At 42.5% G+C, this 15,178-nt stretch overlaps 2 protein-coding genes across 7 annotated transcripts in view; one reads left to right on the top strand and one right to left on the bottom strand.

The window, feature by feature from the left end:
• PMS1 (PMS1 homolog 1, mismatch repair system component) overlaps nucleotides 1-4,892 on the bottom strand; it is a 59,464-nt gene extending 54,572 nt beyond the window's left edge. For 5 of the 6 annotated variants that reach the window (XR_010794801.1, XM_066635466.1, XM_066635496.1 and 2 more), the window contains exon 1: nucleotides 4,793-4,892. The gene's annotated coding sequence lies outside the window, so the exon portion shown is untranslated. Of the gene's footprint in view, nucleotides 1-544; nucleotides 621-4,792 lie in introns of those variants that run through there. The other variant, XM_066635475.1, reaches the window with a different exon arrangement.
• An 89-nt stretch (nucleotides 4,893-4,981) lies between these two features.
• ORMDL1 (ORMDL sphingolipid biosynthesis regulator 1) lies at nucleotides 4,982-15,178 on the top strand. The gene is made up of 4 exons (XM_066635456.1): nucleotides 4,982-5,067; nucleotides 8,526-8,707; nucleotides 11,517-11,668; nucleotides 13,271-15,178. Exons 2-4 carry the CDS (start codon nucleotides 8,534-8,536, stop codon nucleotides 13,404-13,406), a joined length of 462 nt encoding a protein of 153 aa, XP_066491553.1. The 5' UTR covers nucleotides 4,982-5,067; nucleotides 8,526-8,533; the 3' UTR covers nucleotides 13,407-15,178.

Here is a 15,178-nt window from a genome sequence, read left to right as displayed (position 1 = left end):
TCTTAAAAAAAAATACTAAAAAAAGAAAAAAGAAACTTTCAAAATTCAAATTTTGCATTTTAAAATGTAACCCCAATATCTGAAACATGCTTGTTTTGCTTTCTGTCACCTGTGTAAAAGGGTATTTTTGACTACAGGTACTTAAATAGAAAGTTAGTGTAGTATAAAAACCAACATATTGATACAGTAAATGTCAGTTATCAAATACTTTGAAATTCCAAATTAAGGTTTGCCTGGTGGAGCCAGCTGGAGAGCAAGTACTGTGCCATCTGCATCTACAGCTGCCCATTTGAATCTCAATAATGAAAGTAAAAAACCAAACTTTGTTCTAAAATTTCAACTTTCATTAATAAGTTTTTAAAATTATATTTCAAAATTGTCTTAAACTAACAAACTTATTAACACATTATTAAAGTGAATTCTATTTTCCTTTACTGTGTCCACAGCCCACTGAATTATTCAATTAGCTCCATGCAAGCAATGAGGATTTTGACCTGTGTTCTCCTTCAACTACCCTCTACACTCAACTGCTTCTGAAACTCACCATAGTTTCAAAAACAGTTTGTGATGGAGATGAAACAGTTGTGATGGAGATGAACAGTTTGTGATGAACAGATGAAAGATGTCGACTCTACTAAAGGGGGAAAAGGTCTCAGCGGGTGTCCTTGGGTACACCTATAAGTACTCTGAAAATTTTAAAAAGAGATTAGACACCCCCCCCATCTGAATTAGGATTTATAACAATATTTTACAGAAGGGCATCCTAATCAAGGCAGAATTTTAGCAGTGTTATGAGGTTATCACCATAATTGCTTATCAAGCATAGTTTTCTGCTTATGACAAAATCAACTTTATTTCATTCCTCCTTACAAATTATTCTGCTGTTTTCAATTTTCTTTTCTATAGTACTGGGGAAGGAGGATAACACATGGCCAGTCTTAGACCCTCCTTTACACAGAACTAGGGCAGGGAGGCAGGTGTATCCTATAACAGTAAGAACATAAGAACAGCCCTGCTGGATCAGGCCATAGGCCCATCTAGTCCAGCTTCCTGTATCTCACAGTGGCCCACCAAATGCCCCAGGGAGCACACCAGATAACAAGAGACCTCATCCTGGTGCCCTCCCTTGCATCTGGCATTCTGACATACCCCATTTCTAAAATCAGGAGGTTGCGCATACACATCACGGCTTGTAACTCGTAATGGATTTTTCCTCCAGAAACTTGTCCAAATCCCTTTTAAAGGCGTCTAGGGTAGACGCCAGCACCACATCCTGTGGCAAGGAGTTCCAAAAACCAACCACACGCTGAGTAAAGAAATATTTCCTTTTGTCTGTCCTAACCCGCCCAACACTCAATTTTAGTGAATGTCCCCTGGTTCTGGTATTATGTTAGAGCGTAAAGAGCATCTCCCTATCCACTCTGTCCATCCCCTGCATAATTTTGTATGTCTCAATCATGTCCCCACTCAGGCGTCTCTTTTCTAGGCTGAAGAGGCCCAAACACCATAGCCTTTCCTCATAAGGAAGGTGCCCCAGCCCCGTTATCATCTTAGTCGCTCTCTTTTGCACCTTTTCCATTTCCACTATGTCTTTTTTGAGATGCGGCGACCAGAACTGGACACAATACTCCAGGTGTGGCCTTACCATCGATTTGTACAACGGCATTATAATACTAGCTGTTTTGTTCTCAATACCCTTCCTAATGATCCCAAGCATAGAATTGGCCTTCTTCACTGCCGCCGCACACTGGGTCGACACTTTCATCGACCTGTCCACCACCACCCCAAGATCTCTCTCCTGATCTGTCACTGACAGCTCAGAACCCATCAGCCTATATCTAAAGTTTTGATTTTTTGCCCCAATGTGCATGACTTTACACTTACTGACATTGAAGCGCATCTGCCATTTTGCTGCCCATTCTGCCAGTCTGGAAAGATCTTTCTGGAGCTTCTCACAATCACTTCTGGTCTTCACCACTCGGAAAAGTTTGGTGTCGTCTGCACATTTAGCCACCTCACTGCTCACCCGTCTCCAGGTCATTTATGAAGAGGTTGAAAAGCACCGGTCCCAGGACAGATCCTTGGGGCACACCGCTTTTCACCTCTCTCCAGTTTGTTGCAGACACTTCTTTTTGCAAGTCAGTGTAATGACTGACTGACTGTATGTAGCTCAATCTTAGAATTAGATGCACTTAAACTTATTTAAATCCACTGATGTAGATGTGCTTAACCCTACAGAGGGTTGCAACCTCAATTGAATAGAACAGACTTAAGAAAAGTGAAATTTCTATTGAAACTTCTAGTAAAGCATTTGGAATATTCAATCAATTTCCCCAATTGCAAAAGTTGTGTGTTCAATCCAAATTTCACAACTGGCAAATTTCAGCCACAGATTTCACAGAACAATATACACAATTGGGGTTTCTTTTTTGTTAATATGATCCGGTGGTGTTGATACAATCACAAAATAAATAAATAAATAAATTCTTTACCAATACAGCTTTAAGCCATTTCTGCCGAACGTTGCATATACACAACAGGGATCAAATGTGTACACCTCTGGGCTGACAGAATTGGGTTAAGGAGGTCCCTGCAACATATTGAGGTTGTTCTTGAAAAGAACAGCCCCAGCCATCTCCAGCTTAAATTGAAATTGATGCTAGAATCAAACTTGAGACACAGACTCCCTCATTCCATAGCCTACTATTTAGCCATTCTCTTCTGTCCCACACAGCAGCATCTGATGGTATGAGATGTTAGCTGACAGCCCAATCCTATCCATACTTTCCTGGGAGTAATCCAAGATTCCTTGGATCTAATGGGGCTTACTTCTGAGTAGACAAGCATAGGATTGGGCTGTAAGGCAGTCATTTTGCAGTCAATTCTTCACTCCAGTTAAGAAGCACTCTGCTGCATTCCTGCTGTACCTCTGCCAAAACTTGTCTTTCAAGCTGGCTACTGTCATTCTATTCTTCATTCTACAGGCCTGTGTTAGCGTTATCTTTAACATGAAACTGAACTAGAGACTGACTACAACAGGATATAATTCCATAAGGTTGTTTCATGGTTTCAGATGGTTACTGGGGGACTTCCTGTTGAGAGGCATTCATGAAACTATGGGAAGATAGTAGACATGCATTGTGTTCATTTTCCCAGCACTTCCATTTTTGACAAAGAAATGTGCACACACTGTACTGTGGGGTAGTATTAGTCTTGAGTTTTCACTCAGTTTTCCAGTACAACCTTGCAGAAGTGCAAGGAACTATCTCAATCCCGGGACTGTGGACAGGATACAAATTCCCACTGTTCTAGACCATGCTCCCTCGCTGCCTACACTGTACCTATACAAGGTTGAACTGTTCTGAAATGTAACTGTACAGGTGGGTCACCCCAGTTCTTGGTAGCATGACAGGGTACTGGCTGCAAGAGAATTAGGAGCAGATCAGCACTCAAGCACTGGTACGAGTGCTACTTGTATACAAATCACATGCAGCCCCATCTAATGCATGTTTCCTCAGAAGTAAGTCCCACTGTGTTCAAAAGAACTTACACAAGATTGCAGTTTCAGAGACAATGGGAGCATCTGAGTCCACTGATTTCACTGGGATCAGATGTACCACAGCATCAGGTTGAGAAAATCTCCTACCTCACTCAGCTACGCTACAAAATTAAGCACCAAGGCCAAATCCTATTCAATTTTAGTGCTGGTGCAGCCATGCCAGCAAGGCATGCACTGCATCCTGCTGTAGAGGAACAGTCATGAAGGCCTTCTCCTCCAAGTAAGAGGGCATTTGTTCCCTTTCTTCAGGACAGCTCTGTGGCTGCACTAGTACTGGAAAGTTGGATAGGATTGGGCCCCGAGACTGACCAGAAAAGTCTGGAAACATTTTATTCCAAAGTATACTCTTCAAAGCTCAACAGCTCTTGTAAGTGTGCATACTGTATGTTACACTCCACCCAACTAGAATATTACCTGGCTTGGAGTTTTGCAGTGTAAAAAAAAAAAAAAAGATCATCAGCAGATAAAAACCACATCCAATGAATTGCAATCCACAAGGGGAAACTGTTCATGATTGAGTGGTGAAGAAAATAAGGTGAAGAAGCTTGTTCTGTTTTGAATAAGGCCTAATTGATGGCAGCATATTTTTGTGGCCAAGAGTCACTCAGATCCTCAGATGTAGAATGCCAATGGCTTGTAACTTGTGTAAAATAATGAAAACCAAAATATAACTGAGCCTTCAGTAGAGTCAAAGCAAAAGGAGAGCAGGTGCATGGCTGCCCTGCATCCCACACAAGGCTCCAAATGGCGGGATCTCCACATCTGGCACTGCTGCCATCAAACACACACAGTACTGACTAGGCAGTAACGCCCACATCCTATGCATGTCTACTCAGAAGTCAGTCCCCTTATAGTCAATGGGGCTCACTCCCAGGAAAGTGTGGATAGATTGCGGCCTTAGAGCCCAGGCTTCTGCGTGTCTACTCAGAAGTCAGTCCCATTCTAGCCAATGGGGCTCACTCCCAAGTAAGTGGGATAGTACTGCGGCCTCAGAGCCCCGTCCTCTGCGTGTCTACTCAGAAGCAAGCCCATGGGGCTCACTCCCAGGTACGTGTGGCCAGGAGCGCAGTCCCAGCGCGCTCCCTTCTGAGCAGACGGCCCGGGCTCGCTCAGCCACTTTGTTTACTCGCCCCCCCCCGCGAGGCCCAGCGCGCCCTGCAGCTCTGCACGTGACTCGGCTGGCACTCGTGGGCCGAGCCCTGCGGGAGGGAGCGCCGCCTCAGCCACTGCTACCTGCTTCGAGGCTGCCCAGCAGCCCGCGCCCGCGGTCCTTTGATGCGCAACTCGCTCTGCTCTGCCGCCGGAGGGTCGCGGCGTTCCAGCCCACGCGCTGCTTCCCTGAGCCGCACGGAGGAGGAGCAGCAGCAGGCGCGAGCAGTGGGCGGGGCCGGCGCCGGCCAATCGCCTGCTGCGCCCGCTCGAAGCAAAGCGTTCGGCCGCGGCGTACGGCTGAAGCCCCAGCCGAAGCCTTGGGAGCGAGCCGGGCCCGGGAGGAAGACCTCGTCCCGGTTAGTGAGGCCGCCGCGGGCGGGCGACGGCGGCTGTGTGCGCGCGCGGGGAGAGGCGAGGCAGGCTCGGCGTGCCCGCGCAACTGGTGCGCCACAAGGGCGGCCGCATCCTTCGGAGGCAGTGCGGGGCTCGCAGCCCTTGCAGGTTCTCTCAGGCAGGCGCGGAGGCCTCGCCGCCCTTCCTCTGCCCCGCTGCTCTTCTCCTTGGGCGGAGGCTCCCGCTGACCAGGGGCGGCAGAGCCTCCCCACCGCAGTCCTTCGGAAAGCGCCGCCGCCGCGGGAGGCACCCACGCGTTGCTTTCCGAAGGACTCCGGTGGGGAGGCTCTGCACGCCCCTGGGGGCCTGACGAGACCAAGGGGGGCGGCTGCCGCCGCCAGTCCCCCACGCTTGTGGCTCAGGCTGTGCTCGTCCCAGACACGGTGCACAACCCCGAGCCCGAAGCAGGCGGGAGGGGAGCCACTCGCAGGTCCCAAGAGTAGCTCAGGCTGTGCTTGCGTGCAGCTTTCTTAATTGCAGTGAGCGGCGTTTGAACTGCGGCGAAGGGAGAGAGGCGTTCTCTGTTCTGCTCCTCGACTTGGGAGGCTGCAGTCCTGGCCACGCTTTCCTGGGAGTAACTCCCATGGACTATGATGGGGCTTACTTCTGGGTAGGCATGCAGAACGTGGGCTGTGAGAGCCCAATCCTACGCTTGTCTACTCAGGGGTAAGTCCCACTAGATTCGGTGGCGCTGACTCCCAGGAAAGGATAGGATTGCAGCCTGACTTCGTTAGACCCTGTTGCAGGCTGCAGTGTTCCTGAGGGCCTGTTGAAGTATGCGGGCGCAGGGTTAAAAGGATTGGGGAGCTCCCTTCAGCGTTTGGATGTGGTCTACAAATGACTTGTGCTGTACTGAAATACTTGCCAATAAATCAGTTTGGTGCCTGTGGAGCACACAGAAACATGATTGTGACAGGTGTTCTTACATGTGTATTTTTTCACTGGTTTTGTTTTGTCCCCAAGGGAGAAACATACAGCTGTTAAGTGTTTTTATTGCAAGGGTGCATTTTTGTAAATTATAAAATAATTAATTATAATCACTTTAAAAGTATACTCAGTGATATAGGTGGTATAGTGTCAGCGCATTACACTCTTCGCTCACAACAGGAGAGGAAACTGAACGATTTCCACATGCGCTGCCTCCGACGCATCCTCAGCATCACCTGGCAGGACAAAGTTCCAAACAACACAGTCCTGGAACATGCTGGAATCCCTAGCATGTATGCATGCTGAAACAAAGATATGCATGCTGAACAGTATGCATGCTGAAACATAGACGCCTGTGTTGGCTCGGTCATGTCGTGAGAATGGATGATGGCTGGATCCAAAAGGATCTCCTCTATGGAGAACTCGTGCAAGGAAAGCGCCCTACAGGTAGACCACAGCTGCGATACAAGGACATCTGCAAGAGGGATCTGAAGGCCTTAGGAGTGGACCTCAACAGGTGGGAAACCCTGGCCTCTGAACAGCCCGCTTGGAGGCAGGCTGTGCAGCATGGCCTTTCCCAGTTTGAAGAGACACTTGGCCAACAGTCTGAGGCTAAGAGGTAAAGAAGGAACGCCCATAGCCAGGGAGACAGACCAGGGACAGACTGCACTTGCTCCTGGTGTGGAAGGGATTGTCACTCCCAAATTGGCCTTTTCGGCCACACTAGACACTGTTCCAGAACCACCTTTCAGAGCGCAATACCATAGTCTTTCGAGACTGAAGGTTGCCAACAAAAAAAAGTCAGTGCATGCAACCACAGTCATCACCCACACACCCACCAGTCCATTATTAATTTATTGGTGTTTTTTTTTTTGCAGATTTCCCAATGTCTTTTTTTGCCGGGGGGGGGGGGTGTTTTGTTTTGTTTCTTTTACAGAAATGAAAAGTGTAGAAAGTGGTGTTCTGTGTCTTTATTTCATTATCACCAAAAAATCACACCTGTATTGATCATGTACCTTTTTATGTATGACTAGGAACAAAAAGGGTAGCTTTAACTTCACTGATGTGAGTGAGCTAGTGACTAGATTACAAATAAGGACGCTTTACATTGCACTAATACAGTTTATAAACTATACTTGTTTGTCTTGTGGATCATGCCCTGTGATTTTGATTGCAATTGCTGCTTTACAATGTGTTTAGAGCTGGAAAGGTATGTTAAAAGACATTCTAATTTGGTTCAGTAAAATGGGTGAATGAACGATGCTCATGGTTTTCAGTGAGCCATCATTTACCAGGCTTGTATTTTTAACCAGTAGATAATAGGGGGGTGAGTGACTGGGCTAATTGTGTGGAAACATGTTGCAATCCTATCCAAATTTACCTTAAATGGGAGTACCATTTAAGTCAGTGGGTCTTATTTGTGAGTAGGCATGCATAAGATTGCACTGTTAGCCTGTGTTTTGTGCTTAATCTCAAAAGTAATGTAATATCTTGTTAAGATCAGTTGTGCCAATCCTTAGGGAATTAGCGGGGTGTCTTTTTTGAGTTGCATAGCTCTTCATCCTATTGTTAATGAAACAGAAGTCTTCTTTTTATTGATGCATTTCCACTTGTTTTTTTCCACCACAAATAAAAAACTGATGTGGTAATACTCTCTACTGGGTAGCTGCTGCTCTTCATTTTTAAAATCTGTGTGTGCGCGTGCGCATGCGCGTGTGCGTGGACTCTTTGTAAAGGATTGTATGTCAAAATGTTTTAAAATGCACACATAGCTTCAAGTCAGCCTGTGGCTTTGAAGACTGATGCTTAGGTGGAGTTAACCTGCTGTTAGCATTTTGTGCTTGACTACTTTACATAGTGTTGTGAAGCTGCTTTTTCCTAGTACGGAAGAAAAAATTATCATCATAAAATTAAGCTTTTTTGGCTTTGCTTTTATTAACTGTGCCACGGTTGCTAAAAGGAAAAGTAATACCCAACACATGATTGCAAAGCCTCTCTCACTTCTGTAGCAGTGTTAACTGCATTTCACTTTTTTCTTTAGTGTTTTTACTTGCTTGAAGGCAAGTTAAAAAAAATTATTAGTTTGTTGAAACTGTAAAGTGTCTTTCATCTCAAAACATTTCCTACAGGCTGAACCACAAATGTTGCTAGCAGGCAGGGATTGGTCTCCTTGTAAAAAGGAAGACACTGTGGCTATATGTAACTTTGAAGCACAATAAGATCAAACCAGAAGTTTTGAAGTAAGAATTTACAGTGACTTTTGCATTTAAGTTTTGCACAAAACTTCTTTAGCAACTTAGCAGGCTACATATAATGAGTGTCGGAAAGTACTGTGGGAAACAGAATGCAGGACTAGATGAATTTTTGGCCTGATCCTGCACAGTTTTTCTTATGATATTACCACTGTCATAGTGAGAATGGTATGTAGAGTATGTTGAATGCCTGAGAAGTATACTCTCCTTCATCTTTTTTCTTCTGCAATATTACTTTTTAGAATAAAAGATGAATGTCGGGGTTGCCCACAGCGAAGTGAATCCCAACACGAGGGTAATGAACAGTCGAGGAATGTGGCTCACCTATGCTCTTGGAGTTGGCTTGCTTCACATTGTCTTGCTCAGCATTCCTTTCTTCAGTGTTCCAGTGGCATGGACCTTAACCAATGTCATTCACAATTTTGTAAGTACTCTTTTCAGACCTTTCAAGTAGAAGTGGGCCTTTAACCTCTGGGATTGGATCCTTCCGAAGCAAGCTGCTTGGAAACCAGCAGCCTGGCCAGGAAGAGTCTGGAGCTTCCAATTAGAGAACCTCTTGGGCCACTTCCTCCCATTGGCAAGATAGCCCTCCCATTGGCAAGTGTGGGAGCCCAGAGGCCTCTGGGCTCATCCCTCATACTTTGAAAGAAATGAAAAGAAGCATGTTGTGCACTGTTTTTAGAGCACCAACCCTTTTCCTCAAGCCCAGGGGAGCAGTACTATCTGTTTAAAAACTGGACAGTGAGCCATTTCTCATTCAGTTTGTGGGCACCCCTCCTATTAAGGAATGGGAGGCTTCTGTGATGATACAGGAGTAAGTTGGGTTATTTCTGCTGGCTAAAAAAATAAGCAGAGCACAGCAGAGTGTTTGAGTTCTCTAGCACTGCTTCCTTGGCAGAATTGCTTGGAACTGGCAGTTGGTCAGTACTGGTCAGATTGGAAGCAGTACATAAGTTGCCCCATCTCACCTGGTAGGTGCCCCTCCAATCAGAAAAAAACTGTTGCCTTTCATTTCCTGCTGGAAGTTGTGAGAAGCAGCACCATGAAATATGGATGTGAGCAATGGATAGGTCTAAACGGGTTGGAGAAAATAAATTTGTGTGATTTTCAGGTTGCTTGGTCTCCATCTTCACTCTAAAACAGTGATTTTCAACGAGTATGCCATGGCACATTGGTGTGCCACAAATGGTCTGCAGGTGTGCTGTGGGAGTTTGAGGGAGGGTCATTTATTAGTAGGGCCAGTGGGGGGTGGGAGCCCCCAACTGGCAGCTCAGTGAGCCTCGCCACTTATCAAAAACTGATAGTGTACCTTGACCATTTTAGTGCCTTGTCAGTGTGCCATGAGATGAAAAGGGATGAAAAACGCTTCTCTAGAGGAAAGGAATTTGGAGGCTGATTAGAGATTATGTGATACAATTAATCTCTGTGGTAGGATTTGAAGGTCAAATGACAGTTAAAACTAATTTTTTTAGTTTACCCTAAGATAGCATTCTTTTTCAGACTTTAAGCCTATGTATGCTAATATGGGAGCAGGTCTCATAAAATTCAATGGACTTTCTTAGAATAGATGTGAATGGAACTGAGCTGTAAACAAAGCAGAAGTGCTCAAGTAGTTATCTACATATGGGGGAGTTCTGATTTTTTTTTTCTTTAGTTACTACAGGCTTGGTGTCAAAATCTACAAATTCTTAACATTGCAAATACAACACCACTGTTAAGCATACAAGTAATATTCAGATACTTTCCTGTCTTTGAATTGGGTTCGACCACCACCCCCCATACGCTGGGAGTCATTGCAAGATCTCTGGCACATGGCCACAGCTGCTCACCACTTGTAGTGGTACCTGACTACTTAAAACATGGTGTCACGTTTTGCAAAGGTTGTAAAGGACCTTGCACTGCTGGAACAGTTCTGGCAGTGCAAGGCCCCAATAGGGCCTTTCTGACAATGAGAAAGTAGGAACCAATAATAATAGCTGAAGAACAGTGTTTCATGCAGAGGAGCCACTGCAGAAATGTCATGGTTGGGGCCTGGCATTGTTGGCCTGCAAAAAGTGGGTGGTATTTGTGCACGTGCAGCTACTAGGATGATGTTGCAGGAGCTCTCTTGGAAAACCAGTATGATCTTAAAAATTGTCAGAACAATCTAGTGTTTAGTCCATTTTATATGCAACCAATGTCAAAATTAAAGGGAGGATGTAACTGACTTTTAGAACTAGTGAGGGTGTACACTTGGCTCTTCATCTGTGTTGAACTAAAGGAATAGGATGTAACACAATTGCATTCTGCCCTGTTGGTTATAAGGCTAATTAGGCTGCAATCCTATGAAAACTTTCCTGAAAGGAAACCCCACTGAACCCAATAGGATTTATTTCTGATGAGACATGCGTATGATTGCACTCTCCCTGTCCCTATTTCTGTGACACTAAAACTTACCTTTAAATCAGTTTACTTTAGTTAATTGAGTCAAGGATCAGGGTGTGAATTTAACTACTTGGATGTAGTTTGCAAGACAATCCTACGTGAAGCTTATTGAGAAGCAATACCCAGTGAGTTCATTTAAGACTTAAGCAGCCTTGAAACTCAAGAGTTTCAAGACTGCAGTTTCTCTGTTGGTAAAATACAGCCTATTTCTTTACCAAATATCTTCAGATTTCTCTATATTTATGTTTTATTTTAATTGGATGAATGGAGTAGAAAGAGCTACAGCAACAATCCAGTTAATCAGAATAATCTTTCTGTGTTTTGCATATCTAGATGTTTTTGATAAACGGTCAGATGGGAACAAAAGGTTTTCACAGAATAGATTCCTTTTTTATCTCAATAGTAGTTCTTATTGTAATGTGATCTCTTTTTTATAAAGTCATACCTTGACTTTCATCCAAGTAACTTTTCATCACTTCGCTCTTTCAGCCATTTGCAATTATAACTACATTTAAAATTTCATGCACATGCCTTCCTCTTTTGTCTGATTTCATCTGACCATCCATGACATTTGTCAATGTTCTTATATATGTTTTTCTTTTTTCTATTTGGGTTTCATGCACATTTGCATGTGTTATATAGTTAAGTTTTTCTCTGGCCAAAAATAAATTTGCAAGCTAAATAAGGCTATGCTTTGACATTCATCCGTTTTTTACTTTCGTCCATGCTCTGGTCCCTAACCAGAAGAAAGTGAAAGTTATTGCTATAGTTTCTGTATGCAGTAGTAATAAATATTTTTTTTCTTCCAGGGAATGTATGTGTTCTTACATGCAGTAAAAGGAACACCATTTGAAACACCTGACCAAGGTAAAGCAAGACTGCTGACACATTGGGAGCAACTCGATTACGGCGTGCAGTTTACATCCTCACGGAAGTTCTTCACAATCTCTCCGATAATTTTGTAGGTATTTAAGTTCTACTATTACAGTACAGTACGGTACTTGGGACATTTTAAGTCAGTAATATTTGACTTGTCAAATCAGTGTTGCAAAAAGTAAAGTCTACAAACTTATTTGGAGTATTTTGGCTATATTTTGTTGTTCATGTATCTTTCTGTCTATTAAGATGTATCTCTCTAAAGGGGAACAAAATACAGCATTTCCTCTAATAATGGATTTGGATGGTCCCTTACCTATCACTTTGGAGGCAAAATGAAGCCACCCCTACATAGATTAGACATCTCTGTATAATTGGGGTGAATTCCCCAGATATATTGAAGCATATTACAGTGGTGCCCCTTATCCATAAGGGTTCCATTCCAGAACAGACACACACACACACCCCGATAGCTGAAACCACAGATATTCTCTTTCTACCCTATATGGTGATGTTTCAAGAGAAATTCAAGATGACAAAGATGTTGCCCTTTACCACTCAGCAGAACCCTTCTGCCTTGTATATGTGAAATGAATAAAGGGTTGGTTGCTAACTTCCAGCAATTTTCAAATAGGTTTACAGGGCTCCTGTTTCAGGCTGACTGGAGCTTTGAACAGGAGCACCTCTGCTAGGATCTGGGTGATGAGGGTAAGCTGCAAATGATCTTCAAATGTACTTCAAGGTGTGAGTACAGAAACTTAAACAACTTTAAAGTCAAAAGAGTACACTTAAGGGTTCACTTAAATCATATGCACCCTTCTAGAGAAGCCCAGCAAATGTAAATAAACAAAGCAAAATAGTTAAATTTTGAGTGCTTGAAGGGTCTGTGCTTTAAAGGGGTTTAGCAAAACTACATTATTCCATATGGTAAGGTAGAAGATTTTTCTTTTTTAAACATAAGGGCCGGAAACTACAAGCAAAGCCAAAATTATTTGGAAATGTTTGCTCAACTTCTATGTTGGTTGCAAAAGGGAAGACAAAAAATTTCCCTATCAACCACTGCAATGTGTAAAGGAAGCTGTGCGTTTTAGGCACTTGAAACAAACCACTGACATTCCTTAGTAACATTTCAAGCAATACATGTTGTGAACCCAGTAACAAAAAATGGGGGCAGTACTGGACAAATAAGAATCTGTGATGTATTCTTCACCTTTTTCAGTTGGACTGGTAGTAAAATAGCAAACTTTCAGTGATTTTTCTGACAATTGCGTACATCTTCCCTTTGCTTCAGTGCTTTCCACCAAACTTATAAAAGATCTTATACATTTTGTAAAATTAAATAATATACTATAAGTGGTTTTCAGCCCCTGAATCTTCAGCTTCCTTCTTAAAACTCTTCATTTATATTCACCAGGTTTCTTTAGAGACAATAAGACTTTTGTTGTGAATATTATATTAGTTGTTCAGTGGCTCATGGCACAAAAAGTCATCTTGCTAAGTTGCTATGGTTTTACATTTGGGAATAGCTGTAATACTAATGCTCTTCTGTGATATTTTTCTCTTGGGCTCTTTGACAATTTGCTACTGAAATGTTCTTGTTTTTAATATCTTTCATTTTAAAATAAATGACTCCCCTTCCCTGTTCCAAAACATAATCTTTGCATTAATTCTCTTTGTTTTTCTGCAGGTATTTTCTTGCAAGTTTCTACACAAAATATGATCCAACACATTTCATCCTAAACACAGTTTCCCTCTTGAGTGTACTTATTCCCAAGTTGCCGCAGCTACATGGAGTCAGAATCTTTGGAATCAACAAGTATTGAGCAAGAGTGATTACATGGGATCAGTCTGACCAAAACCTGGCTTGGCTACTGTTTTTCTTGGAAGAAGGAATAGTTTGCAGTGCCACTTGTCTAGCAATCTGCAGTGAGACTTTCTATTCCTAAGATGTAAATGCTGTTCTTTCAAAGCTGAGTGGGAGAGAAATAGACTTTCTGAAGATGTGTTGAGTGGAGTATCTTCAGGCTTTTCATAAGGAGCTGGGCAGGCCTAGCTCTGTTATGTTAGCGGCATTGATAAGATTTATGTCCAGCTAACATACATGTTTCTAAAAGGGTATGAATAGTTAGATTGAAACATAGGTGTATTGTTTCGCAAATAACAGTCAGCTATGATAATGCAGAGTGCATTAGTAGGAGGAAGAAAAATCTCAATTCTGTATTTTGGAGATTGGTATGGATTAGAGATGCTGTAAAATAACCAGTTACTGCTTTTGGGGTGGCTTTTGTTTTTGCTTTTCTAGATCCAGGAGTTTTGGTCCAGTTGCAAGTGTTTCCAGGGTAACATTACAACTAGTAAGTAGTTGTGATTGAGTCATAATAGCTTTCATGCCTTATCTTTCCTGTGACCCTTAATCCCAATGACTACTCCAGTTTTATGTGTCAAACCTCAGGGGCCTGATACATCAACTTGTCTTTCATATACATTAACTGATTAAGCTTTTGTTTATTTTCCAGACAAAGCTGATAATTAAAGTAACTGAAAACTAGAACTATAAAACTATGCCTTGCTTTTCAGTGAGGAACTGAGTTCCTTTCTGTCTGAACAATTGGGTTCATACTGCTTTAGGGAAAAAATTGGTTTCCAATTTCAGAAACCAATGCAAACTGCTATGTAATTTGACAGTCTCTAGTTAGATGGCTCACAAAAGGAGAGTTGTAGTGTTTCTGTTAGGAGAAATATTATCTGTAATAGAAATTATAGTCCTGGAAACTCTCAATGATAGGAAACTCAAAAGCAAAGTAGATTGTAATGTGTAATCATCTCATAGGAATACTTCATCTAGGGCTAACAAGCTTTGTTTTTTCATTGTGCTTTGTATCTAGTGTTGTGTTTTTTTGTTTTTTTTAGAAGGACCTAAATGTGTAGATCAGATGTGTTGGCTTAGCAGGGAAACTTCTATTTGATTAGCTGGAGAATCTTTTGAAACCTTAGGGTCCTGGTTTCAATGTTGGGTACTGCGATTGCACCTGTGTGGTGTCAGCATGCAGGAAAATAGCCTAATATGGAGATTGTGTCTGTTGGACAAATCATTTGTCTGACCACAAGAAGAGGCACTTTTCCCCTATTAGAGAGACTAGCTATGATTTGCCAGTACTGAAGTACCTTACTGCCTCTCTGTCCACAGTGACTTTGGAATTAAAGTCCATGGAGATTAATAAATTATACTCTTTTTAGTTGCTCTCTGAAAATGTCTGTCTTGAACAATATCAGTGTTTTTATTAATAAAACTGAATGACTTTGAAACTTGGAATTGTATCACCATAGTACTTTGCAAGTGCAACTTATAGAAAGGTTGTAAGAGCTAACAAATTGATGTTGTGCATTTGTAAATAGAATTATTATATGTAATGTAGGACTAGTGTTTGAAACACTACATAAAATGTGTGCTGAATTGAAGTCTTTTCAATAGTTATATAAGATATTGGTATGGCAGGATTTTGGAGGGTTTGTTGTTCTTTGTCTTGGGGGAATCTGTCCTTGGACACTTTTTCACATCTGATTTATTCAATTAAATTAATTTTGTCCTGTGGAA

The sequence above is a fragment of the Tiliqua scincoides genome, chromosome 1, assembly GCF_035046505.1.
Source record: "Tiliqua scincoides isolate rTilSci1 chromosome 1, rTilSci1.hap2, whole genome shotgun sequence".
Taxonomy (NCBI): domain Eukaryota; kingdom Metazoa; phylum Chordata; class Lepidosauria; order Squamata; family Scincidae; genus Tiliqua; species Tiliqua scincoides.
The sequence above is the reverse complement of the archived record's forward strand: the minus strand, read 5'-3'. Positions and strand labels throughout refer to the sequence as shown.